General features: G+C 44.7%; 1 protein-coding gene across 1 annotated transcript; it reads right to left on the minus strand.

Annotated features, from left to right (window-relative positions):
* Positions 1 to 846: 846 nt before the first annotated feature.
* Dppa2 (developmental pluripotency associated 2) lies at positions 847 to 9,747 on the minus strand. Its single transcript, XM_052158128.1, has 7 exons — positions 9,715 to 9,747; positions 8,304 to 8,430; positions 5,869 to 6,035; positions 5,735 to 5,788; positions 3,668 to 3,923; positions 1,879 to 2,074; positions 847 to 925 (listed from the first exon to the last, which is right to left on the minus strand). Exons 1-7 carry the CDS (start codon positions 9,745 to 9,747, stop codon positions 847 to 849), a joined length of 912 nt encoding a protein of 303 aa, XP_052014088.1.
* Between the last annotated feature and the right edge of the window lie 11,470 nt (positions 9,748 to 21,217).

The raw sequence follows: 21,217 nt of genomic DNA on the forward strand, positions 1-21,217 counted from the left end.
AGGCAGAGGCAGGTGGATTTCTGAGTTCAAGGCTAGTCTGGTCTACAGAGTGAATCCAGGACAGCCAGGATACCCAGAGAAACCCTGTCTCGAAGAAACAAACAAAAAACCAAAAATTGAGGTCAGCCTGTGCTGCAGCTCCTGTCTTGAATTCATAAGGCACATCTTGGGCAATGGAATCTCAGCATTAAAAAGAAGCATCAATCAAAGACATGGATATTTCTCACATGCATATTGCTAGGTAGAAGTCAATCTGAAAGGTAGCATACTATGTGATTTCAAATGTATGGCACTCTAGACACTTGTCAACACCCACAGATTGTTTAGCACAAGCAATGAACTCTACACTACAGACAATGTATCAGTACTGGCCTGGCAGTGTGGTACAGGCATGTAAATCCCAACACTTAGAAAGACCATCACAAGTTTCTGGTCTACCTAGAAATTCCAGGCCAGCTAGAGTTACTACATGATAAAGCCTTAATCAAGAAAAAAAAATTAAAAGTACTGCTTTCCTAATTTGAAACTGCTGCCCAACCGCCCCCTAAAAAATTCTATGAAAAAAAATAGTATGGAAAAACAAACCCACTAAAACAGTATCATTTCTCAGATAGCTAAGCATTTAGTAAATCCAGCTAGACCATGAGGAGATGTCAAAGATGTTAAAAGATTCAGCAGGGTGTTTAGAGTGATGGATGCTGACTTGTCTGCAGAGTCTCCACTCTGCTGGGAGACAGGAGGGACTTATGAAGACTGATGTCCATTTTTTATCCATTATAGGGATCACAGAATGTTTTTCTTTGCTTCTTCCATTCCCTTTAGATGAGAGTAAAACCTTGATCTCGTCTAAGATGGCATATTTGTGGATAGGGCTTTTTTCTTTGAATGGCTTCTAGTTTCAAACTTTCTCATCATCTTCTTGTTGCTGTAAGACAAATAAATGTTAGGAAAATGTTAAAAAGTTGCAAGGGAGAGAATCCAGACTTTTCCCTTTAACAAAGATAAAAACTGGGTGTGGCGTCACACACCTTTAATCCCAGCACTAGCAGAGGCAGGGCGATGGATCTCTGTAAGAGTTTGAAGCCAGCCTAGACTTTTTGACTCAAAACCAAAACATAATGAGCATGTACAATAATAAGGAACCCATTTCCATTTTCTGGAGTCCCTGAGCTGGTTTTCCGGAATGCTAGCTAGGGCTGACAGATGAAGAGCTGCTATCAAGGCTGCCTCCCTACTCTCAGAGTTCACATATTCCATGTGCCCAGATAATCTCAAAGCACAGAAGGTTGTTTTGTACTCCTGGATAGATGCTGAGTTCTGAAATCTAATTCAGGGCTGGCAGATGTCTTGACAGGTAAAGGTGCCTGCTACTTGGGAACACGAGGATCTAGTCACATGTACCGTGGCACTTATGCCGTGGCATGCCTGTGACCTAAAACATAATCAGTGATCTGAGCCAACAAATAAATATAACTCCAATCTAAAGCCGTGTTTATAAGGCCAATGTACACTTTCCTTGGGGCTTTGTCTCATGTAGCCTAGGCTGGCCTCTACCTCTGGTTCTATACTGTGCTGGGGATCAAATCTAGGGTCTTATTCAAGGGAAGCAAGTGCCACTCTCACTGAACTGCATTGCCAGCCCCAGTTAACAGTCTTGATTTTGGACTAGGATCCACACTTATCAGGCACGTCGTTCAGACTTATGAGAATCAAGCCACACATAGGCAGTTCTGTTTCCTATTTTCACCTGATCATAATGGGAAATATATAAGAAAAATATTTGTGTTTGCTTTCTGGCTTCTGTTCAGTTATTCAGAAATTCATCTAGACATCTTCCTTTTTCAGTTTCCCATGCTTACAGAGGTACTAAGGGGTTACCTGTGAACACAGTCAGGACATAGCAAATTATCTTCCACTCCTGGTTCTGGGATAATACAGGCTGGTAACAGGAAGAGAAAATTCATCCTTTGGGAACTGTCTGGAACCCAGGTCTGACCAGCGCAAAACTGCAGGCGAACCCAGCCTTTCTTATCTGCAGGGAGCTGCCTGCCATGGACAATACACCATCTGAGGCCTGAGGAGCAGAAACAAAAGCAGCAAACAAAATCAAGACAACTCTCCGCCACCTCTTAGTAAACTACTCTTGAATTAATTTGCTCTTATATTTTGCTAAAAGTCAAATGCATTTTCTGCTAGTTCATAAACTGTCAATACTCCTTATACAAGATGCATTGGAAAACTAAGTATTTGACCAAAATAAATTGAGTGCAATGCATGGGAAACCACTCAGATGACAGTTTCTGACCACAAGAACCTCTCAAGTCACTTTGCAGAATGCTTACCTTGTGCTCAAGACTCTGCTAAATGGTTTGCATATTAATATATCTATTGTTAAAACTTGTATTCTACTTTTTTTTCTTTCCCTAATATTGGAGATTAAATCTAGGACCTCATGAATGCTAGGCAAGATGCTACCACTGACTGAGCCAAGCCCCACAAACCCTTGTTCTCCCTATTAACCGTAGAGGCAGCCAGTATTTATGGTATTAAATACCATTTTCTCCAATGAACTGACATGTGTTTTCTGACTGAAGTCCACTTGTATGTATTGTACACTACTTTGTACTGATCTGACTAAAAGAGCCACGACTGGCAAATCAAGGGGAAATTTTTCATACACAATTGCCTCAATGCATACATGCATATGTACATACATACATACATACTTTGGAATACAAGGAACCAAGAAGGTGAAATGATGTGACCCCAGCATGGTCTTAGAGTGCAAGAATTAATATTGTATACACAATTCTTCTCAAAAGCAAACCAGAGGTTCAATATACTTCACAAATTTTCAAAAAAAATAAAAAATCACACAGGAACATAAAAGATGGAGCGCCAATGCAATTCTGAACAATAAAAATGGTCCTAGAGGGATCTGATTTCAAGAGACACTCCAGAGTGATACTAAGGTGCCGAGCTCCTGACATATAGATTGATGGAATAGAAGACTCCAACATAATGAACCCGTGTAGTCATGACCACCCAGATTTTTGTTTTGTTTTGAGATGGGGTTTTTCTGTGTAGCCCTGGCTGTCCTGGAACTCACTCTGTAGACCAGGCAGGCCTTGAACTCACAGAGATCCGCCTGTCTTTGCAAGGCAGGTGCCACCGGGCCCAACTTAAAAATGAAGTCTTGCATGAGTCAAATTTAACTTCTACATCAGGGGTTCTCAACCTGTCAGTCTCTATGATACCTCTACGGTAAACTTCTAGCTCCAAAACTATTTACATTACAGTTCAGAACAGTTGCAAAATTACAGTTATAAACTAGCAACAACAATAACAACAAAAAACTATATGGCTAGGGGTCACCACATCACATCAGGAAGATTGTGAAGCACTGTCGTATGTTTGCTTCATTTTGTGAAGTAGACTTTGATTACCCAGGTGTGTCCTTGACCTCATCATAAAGTGCAGAATTGACACTGGACTCCTGACCCTCCAGCCTCCACCTCCCCAGGGCTGAGATTACACACATGCACCGCCCTACCAGGTTAGGGGTCTTCACACTTTAACGCCTGCTACTTTATATAGGCTTTCTGTCTTGTGCTGATGTTAACCACGTTTCCGAAGAGTAGGACTCACATCTTTAGAGAGGTCTTACCAGTGGTTTGTGGCAGAAAGGCCTCTGCATTAGAGGGAAGAGGACATCGATTCTTAGATGGTGACCGGGCAGCTCTCATGGCAATCTTTCCCCAGGCTGCAAATGTGGACCCCTTAGGCGACGTTAGAATTTCCAGAATACCACTCTCCTGTTTCCGGCTATGGCAGCTGTTCGGAGGCCCAATTCCTCTGAAGACTATCTTGGGTTTCCTGGGACCCGACTTCATTTTGGCCTCACGAGATGTGTGGGGGATATACTGCAAAGGAAATTCACCAGTATTCCAAAGTGCCCAGGCTTGGTAGGCAAATTGCACCATAACTTCACACTGGGTGGCAATTTTGGAAACACTACTCTATAGTGTTGGCTCTCCAAGGGGAGAGAATTTTGGCAGTTCAAACCAAAAGCACAGATTGGTCTGGACAGATATCTGAGTGGGGACAAATCACCGGACTGGAGTTAGGATTCCAGCAACAATGTGTAATCAGCTTGAGTGTCCCCAACAAATGCCTGTAACTATAGGTCCTAAGGGGGGATGGAGACAGGTTTTTGTCAGTGCTAGCTGGCTTTCAGAATAGCTGAGAAAACTTGCGCACCACAGGAGTAGACACACTGATAAGATACAAAAAGCCTACTTCTGGCCTCCATGTGCACATAGATACATGATGTACACACTACACACACACACACACACACACACACAAAACAAAACAAAAAACAAAAAAAACAAAAACAAAAAACAAAACAACCCCTGAAGATCAAGATAAGGTCACAGGTTCAAGACCAGGCTGGACTACTTGCTAAGAGCCCAATCACTCCGTTATTTTGGGGATTTGTTTTGTTCCTTTTTGTGCCTGTGTTTTGGGTTTTTTGTTTTCAGTCTCACTTGGTAACCCAGGCTGACCTTGGATTTGTTACCCACCCTCCTACCACTCCAAAGTACTGGGATTAAAGTTTGCCACCCATCTAGTTCCTCTTAAGGTCTTGGGGTGACACCCATATTGACCTAGAACTTACAGTGTGGCTGAGGAAGACCTTGAACTGTAGACCCCACTGCTCCTACATTCCTAGTTCTGGGATCCCAGGTGTGTGTTACTCACAACTGTCATATTCAGATTTGAAGTCAACAAAAACCCGGGTGAGATGGAAAACCATTGTTGACTCGGGGTTTGGATGGGTCTGAATATGAAATAATCTTACTATACTATATTTGAATCATAGTTCATGTGGGGCCAGAGTGATGCAGGCCTCTAATCCCAGCTAACAGTTAAGGGCGGCAGAGGTGGGAAGACCACACGGTGAGGGAATGCCTCAGAGGCTTACTGCTAGGGACAAGGGCTCATGCCTGTATCAGGGGACTTGGGAGGTAGAGGACGGGAGCACCAGAGTTCCTATCTACTTAGCTACACAGGGGTTTGATGGCCAGCCTAAGACACTTAGAGACATCCTGCTACATGTGCTGGAGCACATCTTTAATCTCAGAAGGCAGAGGTAGATGAATCTCTTGAGTTTCAGGCTGTCCAGGGCTATATAATGAGGCCATGTCTCAAAAACAAAAACAAAAACAAAAACAAAACAAAACAAAACAAAAAAACCACCAAAGCACACAAAAAACAAACAGTGGCACACGCCTTTAATCCCAGCACTTGGGAGGCAGAGGCAGGTGGATTTCTGAGTTTGAGGCCAGCCTGGTCTATACAGTGAGTTCCAGGACAGCCAGGGCTACACAGAGAAACCCTGTCTCAAAAGAAAGAAAGAAAAACACACATACACACACAAAACAAACAAACAAAAACCACAATCAAAATATGGTTAAAGGCTTGGAAGCTGGGGGTGGGGGGAATTGCAGGGGTGGGGGGTTGGGGTGGGGGAAATTGCAGGGGTGGGGGGTTGGGGTGAGGGGGAATTGCAGGGTGGGGGTGGGGTAGGTGAATACAAAGCACACACGTTTTGTTCTTTCGAATGTCAGTAACCCTGCCTTCAAGGGAGATTACCTATAACAATTTCGGTAAGACAACTCACCCCACAGGGAGAGCCCACCCCCACCCCATCACCACAATCATTACTTACACATTCTTGTTTAGAATATGAGTGTCTCTGAAGTCTCAAATAAACCTCAACTTTCTAAGGAAATTAAGAAAAATAAAGTTAAAACATGACCGGAACTGTCCACACTTGGTTCATGTACCAGGGAAGCCACTAACCTGGCCATCCGTACTTAAGTTATAATAACGACACCACTCCCTTAGAGTGTCGCGGGACACATTGCTAATAGGAGGCAGGATGGGCGGAGGACAGGTGCCTGGTATGGTTCTTGTCCTTGACACAGCTCTTGGTTGTTTGATCCCCTCATGCCTCACCACAGAACGGGCTGAGAAGAGAACAAGGAGAAAGCAATAGCATTCAGTGACTTGCTTTGAGAGTTTTCTCACAAATGACTTTATAGATAACAGTAGCATCTTTTTGTTTTCCTCCAATTATGAGGAAAAAAAATGAGGGCTTCATTTGACCTAGATTACATACCTTTTAACATTGGAGGCCCGGGACAGTAATCCACACTTACATTCTAAATCCTAAATAAGATTCTGTCTTATTTTAATCATGTTTGTGAATCTGCCAATATGCATTCCAGAGAGCTGAAATCCTCTCTCTCTCTCTCTCTCTCTCTCTCTCTCTCTCTCTCTCTGGTTTGTTGTTGGTTTTTTGTTTTGTTTTGAAAACAAGATTTCCCTGTGTGACCTTTGCTGTCCTGGAACTTGCTTTGTAGACCAAGGTAGCCTCAAACTCAGAGATCTGCCTGCCTCCCAGGAGCTTAGATTAAAGGCATGTTTAAGAATATTTAGCATATTTGTTTGCTTGTTTTATTAGCTTCATTAACTACGGGAACAGATACCTTTGGCTTATCCTTTGTCTACACTCTGGGGCTATCGATGTCATTCAGCTGGAGACACGCCTACTGCAGGAGGGAGGCAGGGTTTCATCCCCAGCATCACAAAAACTTCACAAAGTGTCAAAAAATATAATGGCAGCACCTACAGCCTAGGATCAGAAGTCCAGTCCATCCTCAGCTAAAGAAAGTCCAATAGCAAGCCAGACAGGGTGGTACACACCTTTAATCCTAGTACTTTGAAGGCAGAGGCAGGCACATCTCTTAGTTTGCGGCCAGCCTGGTCTACTGAGTGAGTTCCAGGACAATCAGGACTAAAGAGAAAAACCCTGCCTTGAGAGGGAAAAAATTACTCTAAAATGAGCCCAGAAGTCTAGACTTTGAAGCACTACTCCCCTTGACCCAACCACCACCATCACCCCACCAGAGTTGTTTCTACAGAATCAAAAGAATAACTTCTGAAATCCTCCAGAGCAACAGTGCTCCAGAACTCTATCTCCCTAAGTCTCATTTTCTGTACATAGCACACCCCAACCCCGAGCTGCTGAGGCTAGCATGTAATTCCTTTCTTTGAAACACTGAGACTTTTAAGAGCTACTAGGTAGGTTTTGTTGTTGTTCATTTTGGTCATTTACTTTGTTTTAAGACATACATACGGACAGCTGGGCGGTGGTGATGCACGCCTTTAATCCCAGAACTTGGGAGGCAGAGGCAGGCAGATTTCTGGGTTCGAAGCCAGCCTGGTGTACAGAGTGAGCTCCAGGACAGCCAGGACTGCACAGAGAAACCCTGTCTTGAAAAAAACCAAATCCAAAAAACCAAAAAAAAAAAAAAAAAAAAGTCATTGCCTATACTGACTTCTCTCAATAAGCAATTGAGGAAGACCTAGAACTTGATTTTCCTTCCTCATCCGGTGAAGTGTTGGGACTACAGGCTTTTGCTACCATGTCCTTTCAGTAAGCAAAATATTAAATACATTCTAAAAATGTTCAGTTTTCATGATAAATACAGTATGTATTCATCTTCCCCATGATACAGGGTTTTTCTGTTTAACAGAACCTGGGCTATCCTGGATTCACTTTGTAGACCAGGCTTGGCCTCTGCCTCCTGGAGTCCTGGGAAGAAAGGCACTGAGCCACCATGCCCGGTTACTTTCCTACTTACTTTCCTACGTGTTAGTGTTTCCCCACCCCCCACACCCAGCCCTTTAACTTCATTTTTTTGGGGCAAGGTCACACTGAGGATCTGGGTAATGGCTTTCTGCATACCTTGACTAGTTCCCACCTTAAACATAGAGCAGTACATGGGGCTAGCAACTGGGACGGTTAAGTTTGAACAACCTCGGTGATGTTTAAGGAGCCTGCCTGAGATGGTGGTATACGCCTTTAATCCCAGCACCAGGGAGAAAAAACTAGGAGTGTTGGAGGAGAAGGAGTGGAGGATCTCTGAGTTGGAGACCAGCCAGGTGTAGAGAGCAATAGGTCAGTCAAAGCAACACAATGATCCTTATATCAAAACCTGTGCTTTATTCCTGGCTTTCCAGAGTCTTACTGAGAAATCCATCTCAAACCTACACTATTTTCACCAGGAGACTTTTGTTTTGTGTTGTTTTGTTTTTGAGACACGGTTTCTCTGTAAAGCCCTGGCTATCCTGGAACTCACTCTGTAGACCAGGCTGACCTTGAACTCAGAAATCCACCTGCCTCTGCCTCCCAAGTGCTGGGATCAAAGGCGTGTTAAATTTGATGATACCTGGTGGTTTGTGGCTTATGCTTGAAGAAACATTTGATTCCGGAAGATATTCTGTGGTTGGCTCCTCAGTAAATGGGACCAGCGTTAAAACCACACTTTCTTCCTCCAAGTCTTCCTCAGATTGGCCCTGCAAAGAGAAGCAGTGGGGAGATTGTACTTACTTTTGTGTTGAGGCTGCTGAATTCATTTACCATCGAAGTTTTAGTGTTGAAACAAAGAAAAAGACAACATCAGGAAACAGGAAGCCACTGTGGAAGGACTTTCCTTTTTTTTTGTTTGTTTGTTTGGTTTTGTTTTTTTTTTTTCCCGAGACAGGGTTTCTCTGTGTAGCCCTGGCTGACCTGGAACTCACTCTCTAGACCAGGTTGGCCTCGACCTCAGAAATCCTCCTGCCTCTGCCTCCCAAGTGCTGGGATTAAAGGTGTGTGCCACCACAGCCATAACCGCCGGGCTGGGCCGGGCTGGGCCAAGCCAAGGAAGGACTTTCTAAGGCTCAGAAAAGCAGTGCATAAATTAGGGAGTGAAGCCTCCTTGAGGAAGTTCCAGACGATTTGGTCCACTTCCCTCCCTCGTATTGAAATCTCTTCAACACCAGTACTTTTAAACTAGAAATAATGTAACCCCCCTCCCCATTTGTATAGCAGCTTTTCAAAGTTCTCCAGACACAAATCTACTTCTGTTGCCATAAAAAAAACAACACTGGGGGTGGAGTGGGGTAGGAATGGCAAATGCCTTCAATCCCAGCACTTGGGAGGCAGAGCCAGGCATATCTAGGCCAGCATGGTCTATAGAACAAATTCCAGGACAGCCAGACCCTGTCTCGAAAAGCCAAATAACTACAAAACAAAAAAAAAAAACAACAACAAAACAAACAAACAAACAAAAAACTAAACCAAATGAACATGATGAGGCCTAAAAGCAGTAATGACTTGGCCTGGCTAGTTCTATCTTCTAGTTTGTTTGGTAGAGTGGCCCTTAACTGGCCCCGAATTACACAACCCCAGATGGGGAAACCCACCGGACAGGCATTAGAAGTACTGGGAACTGGTTACTTCTTATTAGGAAAAAAAAAATGGTTACTTATTTTTTAAACATATAAGTTATCAAAAATTTTCACTTAATTTCAGCTCACCGTTCCAGTAGGTTTTTATCCTAACTACAGCACTCCCTGTCTGGGACGATTTTACTGCTTTACCTAGGAAACAGTATCATTTCTCTCCCAGAAAATACATAGTGTCAAGTGTGTGAGTGTGTGTGGTGGGGAAGTAACAAGCAGAGAGGATTCCAAGATTGAGGCTTTAACACCCACCCCCCTCACCCCCCGCAGCTCCTCAGAAGCGAGACGGGAGACCTAGAAAGACTGAGAAAGAACTCCCAAGAGAACATCACTTCTCTTAGAAAGAAAAGTTACCTTGTAGTAATTCTCCAGGTCGAAGTATGACATTTTCGGGCAGGCTTGGAGGAAGACAAAGGCAGCAGTGGAATGGATGCTGACTTCTTTTAGAGGTAAATGACTCCCTCTACTTCCTGTCTTCCTGTTGCCCAATTGAGCTCTTTCCCCTCCTCCTCTCCCCACCCTCTTCTCTTTGACAGCGATTTTATCAGCTCTCCAGCTCTCGTGGCCTCAGTAGATAATTGTCAGCTCAAACCTGAGTTCTTAAGTAAATCAAAAGCCGGCCCCACCTCCTTTTTTTTTTTTTCCTCCAAACGTAGACGGCTGAGCTTGTCCTGCTGGCCAATGTCTGGAACCTCAGTGCTCCGGATGCAGCAATGGAAGCGGGAGGGTCGTGACCTAGAGTTCTGACTGGACGACATAGAAAGACCCCTCCCCTCAGGGTGGTGCACGCCAGAGATCTCAGTGCTGCGGAGGCTGAGCCAGGAAAGATGGAGGCTTTACACTGCAGCAGTTCCTACCAAGCCAGAGAGAGGAGACCTAGAAAAAGCAAGAAACAAACTTTTCCACTCAGCCTGGGTTACAGAGTGTCTAAAACAAACAAACAAACAAACAAACGAAAAGTAAATAATAAAATAAAAGCCGGGCAGTGGTGGCGCACGCCTTTAATCCCAGCACTTGGGAGGCAGAGACAGGTGAATCTCTGAGTTCGAGGCCAACCTGGTCTACAGAGTGAGTTCCAGGACAGCCAGGACTTCAGAGAAACCCTGTCTCGGGGGCGTGTGTGTGTGTGTGTGTGTGTGTGTGTGTGTGTGTGTGTGTGTGTGTGTGAAGCTATGCCTATCTCCTGAATCATTCCTTTAAGAGTGTGTCCAGGAATCTGTGTTTCCACGATCCCCTCGGGTGCTTCTTCTACCGTCTAGTAACACTGGTTTTAGAGGTAGGTCAATAATAGTAAACAAGCGTTGCTCCTCTGTGGGAGAGAAACTGTCCGTATGTCCAGGAACTTATGGACAGACAAGGACTCCTCATTCCATGTGGGTACCTTATTCCTGCTTTGGGTGATTAAGAAAAGTGACCTAGTGGCTCGAGGTTCTTGGCATTTGAGACAAAGCCTGGTGCTGTTGCCCAGGTGGTCCTTGGACTTTTGACAATGCTTTTGCCTCAGTCTCCCTCGTACAGACTGGATCACTGGTGGGAACCTCTATGCCCCATTCACATGTTAGAGTTCTTTCTGAGTGAGACTTTCTGACCTCCGAAGGTACTTGGGGGTATGTATGTGCAAACATATGGGAAAACATCTATACATAAAATAAAGTTTAAATTGGAATTTAAAAACCAACACAACCTTTTCTCTAAAGCTGGGTGGCAAAATGTGGTGGCACACATTTTGAAGAGTCAAGACAGACTGCAGGAGAGTTCCAGGTTAGCCAAGAATACACAGCGAGCCCCGTCTGAGATAAACTAAATAAATAGTTTAGCCAGGTTTCTAATGCTAAAGCTATATGATCCCCTTCTAGGGCACAATATCAGCACACACAGGGCAGGACAGACAACCAGCTAAGAACAGGGAACCTAAAAATGCCTGGGTTAATATGACTAGGCAGTGGAAATGACAAACACTCAAAATTTCTTTGTCTTCTCCATTAAAAAAATTAGTCATGGCACACATCCTTAGCTAACATTCAGGTAGGAGGCAGAGGCAGGTAGATCTCTGTAAGTTCAAGGCCAGCCTGATCTACAGAGCAAGTTCAGGACAGCCAGGGCTACATAGTGAGATGCTACAAACAAAACCAACCAGGCTGGGCGGTAGTGGCGCACGCCTATAATCCCAGCACTCTGGGAGGCAGAGGCATGTGGATTTCTGAGTTCAAGGCCAGCCTGATCTACAGAGTGAGTTCCAGGACAGCCAGGGCTACACAGAGAAACCCTGTCTCGAAAAAACCAAAAATACAAAACAAACAAACAAACAAACAAACTAAAAACATCACCTTTCCCCCCCCCCAAATATAACAGGATCTCTCTATGTACCCTCGGCCATCCTCTGTGTCCCAAGGGCAGGAATAAAGATTATTTTTACATTAAAATCTATTATTTTATATTAAAATCTGTCATGCCAAGCTAAAAACATGTTTTTTTTTTTCTTCTTTTTTTCTGGTTTTTCCAGACAGGGTTTCTCTGTATAGCCCTGGCTGTCCTGGAACTCACTCTGTAGTCCAGGCTGGCCTAGAACTCAGAAATCCGCCTGCCTCTGCCTCCCAAGTGCTGGGATTACAGGCATGCACCACCACTCCCGGCTCAAAAAACATAGTTTTTTAAGCTTGATTTTTTTTTTTTTTTTTTTTAGATCTATAGGGATGCCTTGGTGGTCCAAGCATACCAAAGTTAGATTCCTAGCACTCTTGTTGGGAGGTTGCTATCATCTATGTGTGGTTCCAGCTCAGGGTCTGAGGATGTAACACCTCTAGCCTCCATGAGACCCAGCTTACAAACACACTACACAGACAGACCAACAGTCAGCCAGTCAGCCAGCCACACACACACACACACACACACAAATAGAATAGATATTAAACAATAAATATAGCAGGATATAGTGGTGACACCGACCCTTAACCCCAGCACTCAGGAAGCAGAGGCAGATGAATCAATCTCTAAAGAGTTCAAGGCCACTCTGGCCTATAAGGTTAGCCAAGGTAGCATAGTGAGACCTGTCTCAAAGAAATAATTCATTGAGTTCTTGGCCTGGGTATGTTCTTCTGTGTTACAATGCACACCTATCATACATAAGGCACCAATTTGGATCCCCAGCACCAGAAAGAAAGAAAGAAAGAAAGAAAGAAAGAAAGAAAGAAAGAAAGAAAGAAAGAAAGAAAGAAAGAAAGAAAGAAAGAAAGAAAGAAAGAAAGAAAGGAAGGAAGGAAGGAAGGAAGGGAGGAAGGGAGGAAGGAAGGGAGGAAGAGAGGAAAGAAGAGAGGGAGGGAGGGAGGAAGGAAGGAAGGAAGGAAGGAAGGAAGAAAAGAAAAAGATAAAAGGAGGAAGGGGAGGGAAGGAAAGAGGGAGAGAGGGAGGGAGGAAAGAAAGGAAGGAAATGGGTCATGTGCTCATTTTTTTTTTCTGCATTTAGAGCTTTTCCTCAGGATGTTTCCTATGATAGACAACAGTCTGTTCAACAGACTAGAATAGAAAAATGAATTCATGTCTCCTACAAGTAGCTGGATTTTGGCTTTCAGGATTCCTGTGTTGACTCCTGCACTGTACCTCACCTGGCCTTTGCCTTAGCAAGGATGATGGTCTGGCTTCAACCCATAGCCTTGTAAACCATGTGTGCTGGGGGCTGTTTCTGGTGGCAGACCAAAGCACTGCCACCTCAGTGCTGGGCTGGTTGAAGTATGATGTTCAAAATCGTACTCCAGCTATGAATCCACATCAACTCGAGCTAAATACAACAGGAGAGCCTATCTCAATGTAACAACTACCTCGTAGACTAGGCTAGGGATATAGCTCAGTGGTAGAGAAGGTGTCCACCACCATTTCTAAAGCACTTGACTGGTGTTAAGCATTGTTAAGATTTGCTTAAATTTCACCATTTTTAGTGTTTATCATTAGTTCTTTAATTTTGCATTAGTAAGCATTCCCGATAATCATTTTCCTGATTAAGCAAAGATGGGTTTCAGAGAAGCAGGAGCTTCACTCTTCACTCTCCAAATAGCAGTGTTGGGTTTTCCCTTATAGCTCAGGATGCCTTGGGCAAAAAGACAGACAGACAGGTAGTTTTCACTTAGGCTAGCACCAGCCCTTTAGGAACATTCCATGCATACCTTGAGACAACTGAAGAATGTCTGCAGTTTGTCTCTGGTTTTTGACTGCTAGCAGTCTAAGCCTGAAAAGTTTTGTTTGTTTGTTTGTTTGTTTGTTTGAGACGGGGTCAGATCATCAGATCCGGCTAGCTTGGAACACACAGAGATCTTCCTGTCCCTGCCTCCCGAGTGTTGGGATCAAAGCCAGCTGGAAACAGTTGATTCTAGATTTTTGCTTTTACAAGTAAGTCCTGCCTGATGGATTCTAGATGACTCTGCCATCATTTCTGCCTGGCCAATGGAGAAGCACTGACCTGCTGATGGTCTAGCGGATGGATGCCTTATTGGGCTGCTAAGAGGCAAGCCTGTGATTGGCTCAAATCAATGGCTTATTTTAAACAAAGGATTGTGATTGGCCAAACCTAAACCTGGCTCATCTCTCTGGAAAATTAAGCCAGCTTCTCTGGTTCAGTGACTCAGCTGGAAGCCATTTTGTTCTTGTATTGCCTCTTGTGTTAGAAAATGTTTTTTTGGTTTTTGGGTTTTTTTTTTTTTTTTTTTTTTTGCCGGGCAATGGTGGCGCATGCCTTTTAACCCAGCACTTGGGAGGCAGATTTCTGAGTTTGAGGCCAGCCTGGTCTATAGAGTGAGTGAGTTCCAGGACAGCCATGGCTACCTGTCTTGAAAAAAGAAAGAAAGAAAGAAAGAAAGAAAGAAAGAAAGAAAGAAAGAAAGAAAGAAAGAAAGAAAGAAAGAAAGAAAGAAAAAGAAAATGACTTTATGAAGTGGAAATTTGCTGTGTAGTAGAGGCTAGCCTTGAATTATTGATCTACCATGGCTGACTTGATCTTGTCTTTTAATCTGGGTGACTGCCCTCGATCCTCTAGCCTCTGCCTGCTTTTTTGTCGTTTCTGTTTTTTTGAGACAGAGTCTCAGGGAGCTCCGGCTGACTTACTATGTGGCAGAGACGAAGGGTGGACTTCAGCTTGTGCCTCTGCTTCTCAGAGCTGGGATCACAGGTGTGCGCCACCACATTCAGTTTATGCACGGAAAGGGACCAACCCCAGGGTCTCGAGGATGTTAGGTGGACGCTCTAACCATTGCACTACAATCCTCTTCCCCTTGACTTCTTTGCTTGTTGATGTTGGGTTACAGCCTCTTGACTGTCTTTTTGCTTTGCCCATGAGGCCCCCAGCCTCTTAGTCCTTGAGGTCAGGGCCCTCTGACTTCTTGGGAGTTCTAGCCTGCTGGCTTATAGTAATTAAGTGCCATAACCTAGCTGTATTATTCCAGGCTCTGCTATCTCCCAACTGATATTAGGGCTTAATTCCATGACTACCACGCCTGCCATCCTCAGCTGTGCTGAGCCCCTTTCTCAGCACTTCATCCTACGAGGCTATGCAAAGAACATCCCTTCGCAGATGGGACCTCACCATCTCCGCCCTGCAGGCCTGTTTCCTTCGGCCTCATCGTTCCTTCACCCCTCCTTTGCCTTTCTACTTTCTAAGTATTTCTACTTAGGTCAGCATTGTTTTCCACTCTGGCTAAGAATCATCTTAGCACTGACCCTGGCTCATCTCCTAGGATCCTTTTTTTTTCTTTTGGTTTTTCGAGACAGGGTTTCTCTGTGTAGCCCTGGCTGTCCTGGAACTCACTCTGTAGACCAGGCTGGCCTTGAACTCAGAAATCCACCTGCCTCTGCCTCCCAAATGCTGGGATTACAGGTATGCGCCACCACGCCCAACTGGATTTTTTTTTTCAAGATTTATTTATTATACGTAAGTACACTGTAGCGGTCGGGCGTCAGATCTCATTACAGATGGTTTCTCATTACTGATGGTTGTGAGACACCATGTGGTTGCTGGGAATTGAACTCAGGACCTCTGGAAGAGCAGCCAGTGCTCATAACCACTGAGCCATCTCTCCAGTCCATCTCCTAGGATTCTTTCTCCCACGTTGTATCCTGAGCCAGGAGAAACTGTTCTGGATGGGCTGAATTCATGACTATATCCATTGATTAGCTACCCTCTGGCTGCGTTGAGGATGATTCTCCTAGCTCCTGCCTGCAGGGCTTTTGCCATATATTCTTTTGCCAGCCCAGACGGAACTGTTAGTTATACGGGGCCTCATCCTGAAGGGCACTTAGAAATGTGTGTGTGTGTGTGTGTGTGTGTGTGTGTGTGGTGTGGTGTGTATGCATGCACGCCAGAGTCTCATTAATTCACCTAAACTGACCTTGAATGTACTATAACCTGGCAAGTTTTAACCTGTGATTTTTTTTTTTCCCTATATCCAGAGTGGCTGAAATTACAGACCTGGGCCACAAGGTCCAGCTAAGAATCACTGTTTTTATTGTTTTGACTTTCTGAATTATTCTGCCTCTGCTGCCTAGTTCATTGATGATTCCTGTCACGCTTACCTCCACCCCCCACTTATCAGTATCCAAGTCAACTTTCCATTTCAGGCACTGCACGCATGGCGCACAGACAGACATGCAGACAATACACTTACACACATAAAACGGTTATTGTTTTTTAATTAAAAATGTAATCTCATTTTTATGTGTCTGTTTTGCCTGTTGTATCTGTGTGCACCACATATGTGCCTGGTGACGTGGAGGTCAAAACATGGTGCATCCTCTTGAGTTAGAGCTACAGATGGTTGTGGGCCTCCATATAGGTGCTGTGAACCAAGCTGCAAGCTTTGGCAATAGGACAGCAGCTGCCTTGCAATCCAGATGTTTTCCTGTTTTTCAAGGCTTAGCATCTTCGTGCCTTTAGGTTCACTTCCTTCATGGGTTCTCCAAGAAGCACCTGGAGATCGTGGCTGAGGTAATATGGCCGCATGTGGGTGCTACCAAGTAGACCCCTCCAATCAGCATAGGGAGCAACAGACCTTCTCCATTCGTCGTGGAAGCTGCAGTCGCTACTAATGGGGAGAGCAAAGAGAGTGGAGTAGTGTGTAGGGGACATGTGTGGGAAGTCCTCGAGAGAGACACACGCACACGCGCACGCACAGGGCTTGTTACCTGTGGTCTAGAATGGGCATTTCCAGTAATGGCATCTGAAGTATGGAATGAAAGAAGCACACAGATTGCATAATAGCAAGGAAACTTTATTCAAAACCAATGTGACGGCTGCAGATTGGATATGGTGCAAGCCAGCAGGAGAGTTCTATAGAATTAGAGCACTGAGGGCATGGGTTACTGTTTGGGACAGGGTTTCTCTGTGTAGCTCCAGCTGTCCTGGAACTCACTCTGTAGACCAGGCTGTGCTGGAACTCAGAAATCCACCTGCCTCTGCCTCCCAAGTGCTGGGATTAAAGGTGTGCGCCACCACCCACCTGACCTGTTTGGGACTTCTTACTGTATGTTTGACTACATGTGTCTATGCATGACAAACGTGTCTGGTTTTGGAGAAGTCCATCAGATTCCCTGTAACTGGAGTTAGAGGGAGTTAGGAGTCACTAGGCAGATGCTGAGACTCTAATCCTGGTTTCTAGAACAGTAGTCAGTGCTCTTAACTTCAGACACATCTCTCCAACCCAAATTTCTTTATTTTGACTGGCAGGTTTAGACTCTGTATGCCTTTGTTCAAATGCACATTCTTTCCCAGGATGCAAGCCCAATTTTGCATAGCCATAAGGTGAGAAATGAGATTTTCCTCTAAAAGTTCATTCAAAGGACACAATCTTACTGCACAGTCACCCAAAACTAATTCAGACTGGATTAGCACACTACCTTTCCGAAACCCAGATATGTCCTAGATTACATTTGTGCAGAATCAGAGAAAAGAGTTACTGATTGAAAGTTTCTAGGAGGGGGTGATTCTATTGTTTGCAGTGGGGAACACATGCACATTTATGAGAGTGGAGGTGCTGCTAGGTGCATTAGATGAAGGGTGTGTGAACAGTCCGAGCCAAGTGAAGTCCCAAGTTGCTAAGCCTCCCATTGCTTGCCTGGCTCTGCATGAAGCAGGGCTGAGTCCTCCAAGGTATACAGGAAGCTGTGCAAGGACAGCCTCAAAGACACTGCCAGCTTCAGGACCAGCTCAGGAGATACACGGCCAGTCAGCCTCAAGATCAATAGAGTTCCCGGCAGAGTTGGAGCTGAGTATCTTGGAGGGCAATGCTGCAGAAATATCAGGAGTAGGAACACGAGTGAAAGTGGACACTTGAACTTACAGACAGAGCCTCTCTGAGGATGAAGGCCAGGACAGGATGCCCTGGACCATTGCAGCAGCATCAGCGGTGGCTTGAATGACATGCCCATGGTAGTATGATTAAATACTTAGTCTAGAGTTAGTGCTGCTATCCAGGGAGGTTCAGAAGGTGTAGCTTTGCTGGAGGAAAGTGTGTCACTGGCAGGGCGGAGAAGCAGGCTTTGAGCCCTTAAAAGTCCCCACCTGCTTCCTGCTTGCCATCTTAGATATATGCTAACTCTGTTCTGCCTGTCAGGGACTCCTATCCCCCTAGAACCCTAAACCCCAATAAACCCTTTCTTCTCTAGGTAATTCCTGTCATGGTGTTTTACCATAACAACAGGAAAGTAACTGCTATAGGTGGCTACAGCATTAGAGCAGACAGTACCGCAGTAAACACACAGAGGTGCTGTGGAGGGAGCAGGGAGGCAGTGGGACAGAGGAGCTAAAGAGACAGGAGTGACATCAGCTTTCCTGAATCAGCAGGAGCTGAAGCAGGCAGCCTCTGCCAGGAAGAAACTGAGGGAAGAGTCTATAGAAAGTAGCTGAGTTGCAGTGACCTATCCCCACCCCCCACAGGGCTTCTCTGTGTTGTCCTGCAACTTTCTCTGTAGTCCAGGCTGACCTTGAACTAACAGTTCCACTTTCCTCTCCCTCCCAGGTTTAATCTCCATGAGATTAAAGGCATGCACTACCATATCTGGCTAAGACCCACATTTTGAGTAAGACCAAGTTTAGAAGAGACCAAGTTCCAGAGAGAGAGAGAGAGAGAGAGAGAGAGAGAGAGAGAGAGAGAGAGATGACATCAACCTCCAAATAAGAATTTAAAAGGAAATGAAGTTTCTTTCAGCTATCCTCTGAGGCCCCAAGGAGAAAGGCATTTTCAACCCAGCCCTCACTGAAATACAGGGGACCCCTACCACTCTGTCGATATATGACATAATTGATACTGCTCCGGTCTACAGAACAATGTGTACCAAGCTGGCTGCACTGAGCCCTTGAGGATTGAACATAAGCTTGTGCGTTCAGTGAGCAAACGCACATGACTGTCAGTCTTTGTAGCAAGCCCCCATGATCAGCCAATGGTCACAAACCTCAAGGTTTTGCTGCTGTAGACCAAGCAGGCCAGTAGGCAGTATCAGCTGCAAGGACGCTGGTTCACAGGTCTGCAGACCTCTCTACCTTCTCTCCTCTGTTCTTGAAGCCTCAGTCTCAGGACTCCACCTCAGACCCATATTAATCCCGAAGACCACAATTCTTGACTCAGCTGGGAAAAGAAAACCTGCAGTGCTTTCCAGAATGACTACGTCACTGCTCTTCCAGCTGCCATCAACGTACAAGTCTTCCGTGACCCTTACTTGTCTATTCCTGAATGTATTCTTGAACATGTGTATGATATTAGAGAAAATTTGCCACTAGCTATGTATGTGGCCCGGGCTGGATTCAAGCTTCTATCCACCTGCGTCACCTAGAATTACAGGTATATGCCACTATTCCAAGATTGAGATTTTAAATTACACTCACTTATTGTGCCTGTCTGTGCATGCTCAGCGATCTGGGAAGATGAGAGTATAACATATGGGAATCCATTTTCTCCTCCTACTGTATGGGCTCCAGGGACCAGAAGTGCGGCAGCAGGTACCTGTTGTATGCTCATTGGTGTTTTGCCTGTAACTTCAGTTTCAGGGTACCCTTATATAGACAAGGTGTAGGTGCAGAGAACTGACCTCAGGTCCTCTGAAAGAACAGCCAGTGCTCTTAACCCCTGGGTCATCTCTCCTGTTCCCATGAGAAGTTTTAAATACTGATTTCTATGTAACTTACAAATCTTATTCTTTGCTGTTTTAAGGGAGAAAGAAAGCATTTGTAGTTATTTTCAGTGCTGGAAAATGAACCAACAGATACTGAGCATCAAATAGAGGCTAGACCTCTGTTCTAAGGGGCTGACTGGAGGAGTTAAGTACTTGCCCTGAATACACCAGCTAGTGGATTCTTCAGGGGGAAATGATAGAGCTTCAGGTGATGCAGTGCATGGGTGTGGCCGGCAGGACCTAGGTAGTCAAGGTCATTCTCCCAGATTACTCTTATCTCAAACAAACGAGATAGTGATTGGGACTGCGGGATAAACAACGCATCTTTACCTCCGGGGGAAGAAGTCATACGATAACCTGAGGCAGAAAAGTGTAAAGGTACAACTGGGCTCCATGATCCACTGGAAAGAGTGGCAGGCAGGAGGATTGCACTAAAACACTTACCCAACATCTCCAAGGCCTGTATGTTTTAAAACAAGTTGATCAAGCTGACGTCAGGAAGAAGGCATTCAAAGAAAGATAAGGCTCTACAGAGGGAGGGTTTGCTCAGAATAAGAATGGAAGGGCAGGGTTGCTGGAGGGGATGTCAAAGATAAGAGAGGAAGAAGGTAGTAAGGAAAGGCTTGAGGGTCACCTGGAGAGCTCAGGCTTTTCTTTGGATGGAATGAGCCCTAGGAGATTACAGTCAGATACAGATTTTCCAGGGGATCTCGAACATTTTCCCAGGTTTATTTTTATTTATTTATTTATTTATTTATTTATTTATTTATTTATTGGTTTTTCGAGACAGGGTTTCTCTGTATAGCCCTGGCTGTCCTGGAACTCACTCTGTAGACCAGGCTGGCCTCGAACTCAGAAATCCACTTGCCTCTGCCTCCCAAGTGCTGGGATTAAAGGCATGCGCCACGACCGCCGGGTCCAGGTTTATTTTTTGTTTAAAACACAAAACAATAAAGAACAAACAAAAAACTCTGCTAGGCATAAGAGAGCAAACCTTTAATCCCAGCATGGGAGGCAGCAGCAGGAGTTCGAAGCCAACCTAGTCTGCAGTTAGTTCCAGGACACCCAGGCAGGCTACACAGGGAAATCAGTCTTACCTTCATTCCCAATTCTTTCTTTCTTTTCTTTATTTTTTTTTCCGAGAAAGGGTTTCTCTGTGTAGCTCTGGCTATACTGGAATTCACTCTGTAGACCAGGCCAGCCTCCAACTCAGCTTTCTTTCTTTTCTGGTGTTGTTGTTTCTTGAGAGACGGTTTTTCTGTGTAGCCCGGCTGTGTAACTCAATTCTGTAGACCAGACTGGCTTCCAACTCAGAAATCCCCCTACTTTGCCTCTCAAATGCTGGAATTAAAGGCATGCACCACCACTGCCCAGCACCACTTACTATTACTGTAAATAATCTGTGTATCCCATTACCCAATTACTGTTATTTTAAAATCTTATGTGCTTTAGTGTATATATGGAGGTCATTAAAACAAAACAAAAAAACAACAAAACAAACAAAAAACCAAAAACCCAGTCCTTGCAGTCCTGGAATTCAGTATGTAGACAAGGCTGGGATTAAATGCATGCATAGCCACAACCAGCCAGTGAAAAACTCACATTGCTTTTTCCCTTTTATGATGTGGGTGTAAGGGACCAAACTCAGGTAGTTAGACCTTGGTGACAGGTACCTTTTTTATCTGATAATCTACCCTGATAATCTGGCTCA

Source organism: Apodemus sylvaticus, chromosome 15 (genome assembly GCF_947179515.1).
Source record: "Apodemus sylvaticus chromosome 15, mApoSyl1.1, whole genome shotgun sequence".
NCBI lineage: Eukaryota > Metazoa > Chordata > Mammalia > Rodentia > Muridae > Apodemus > Apodemus sylvaticus.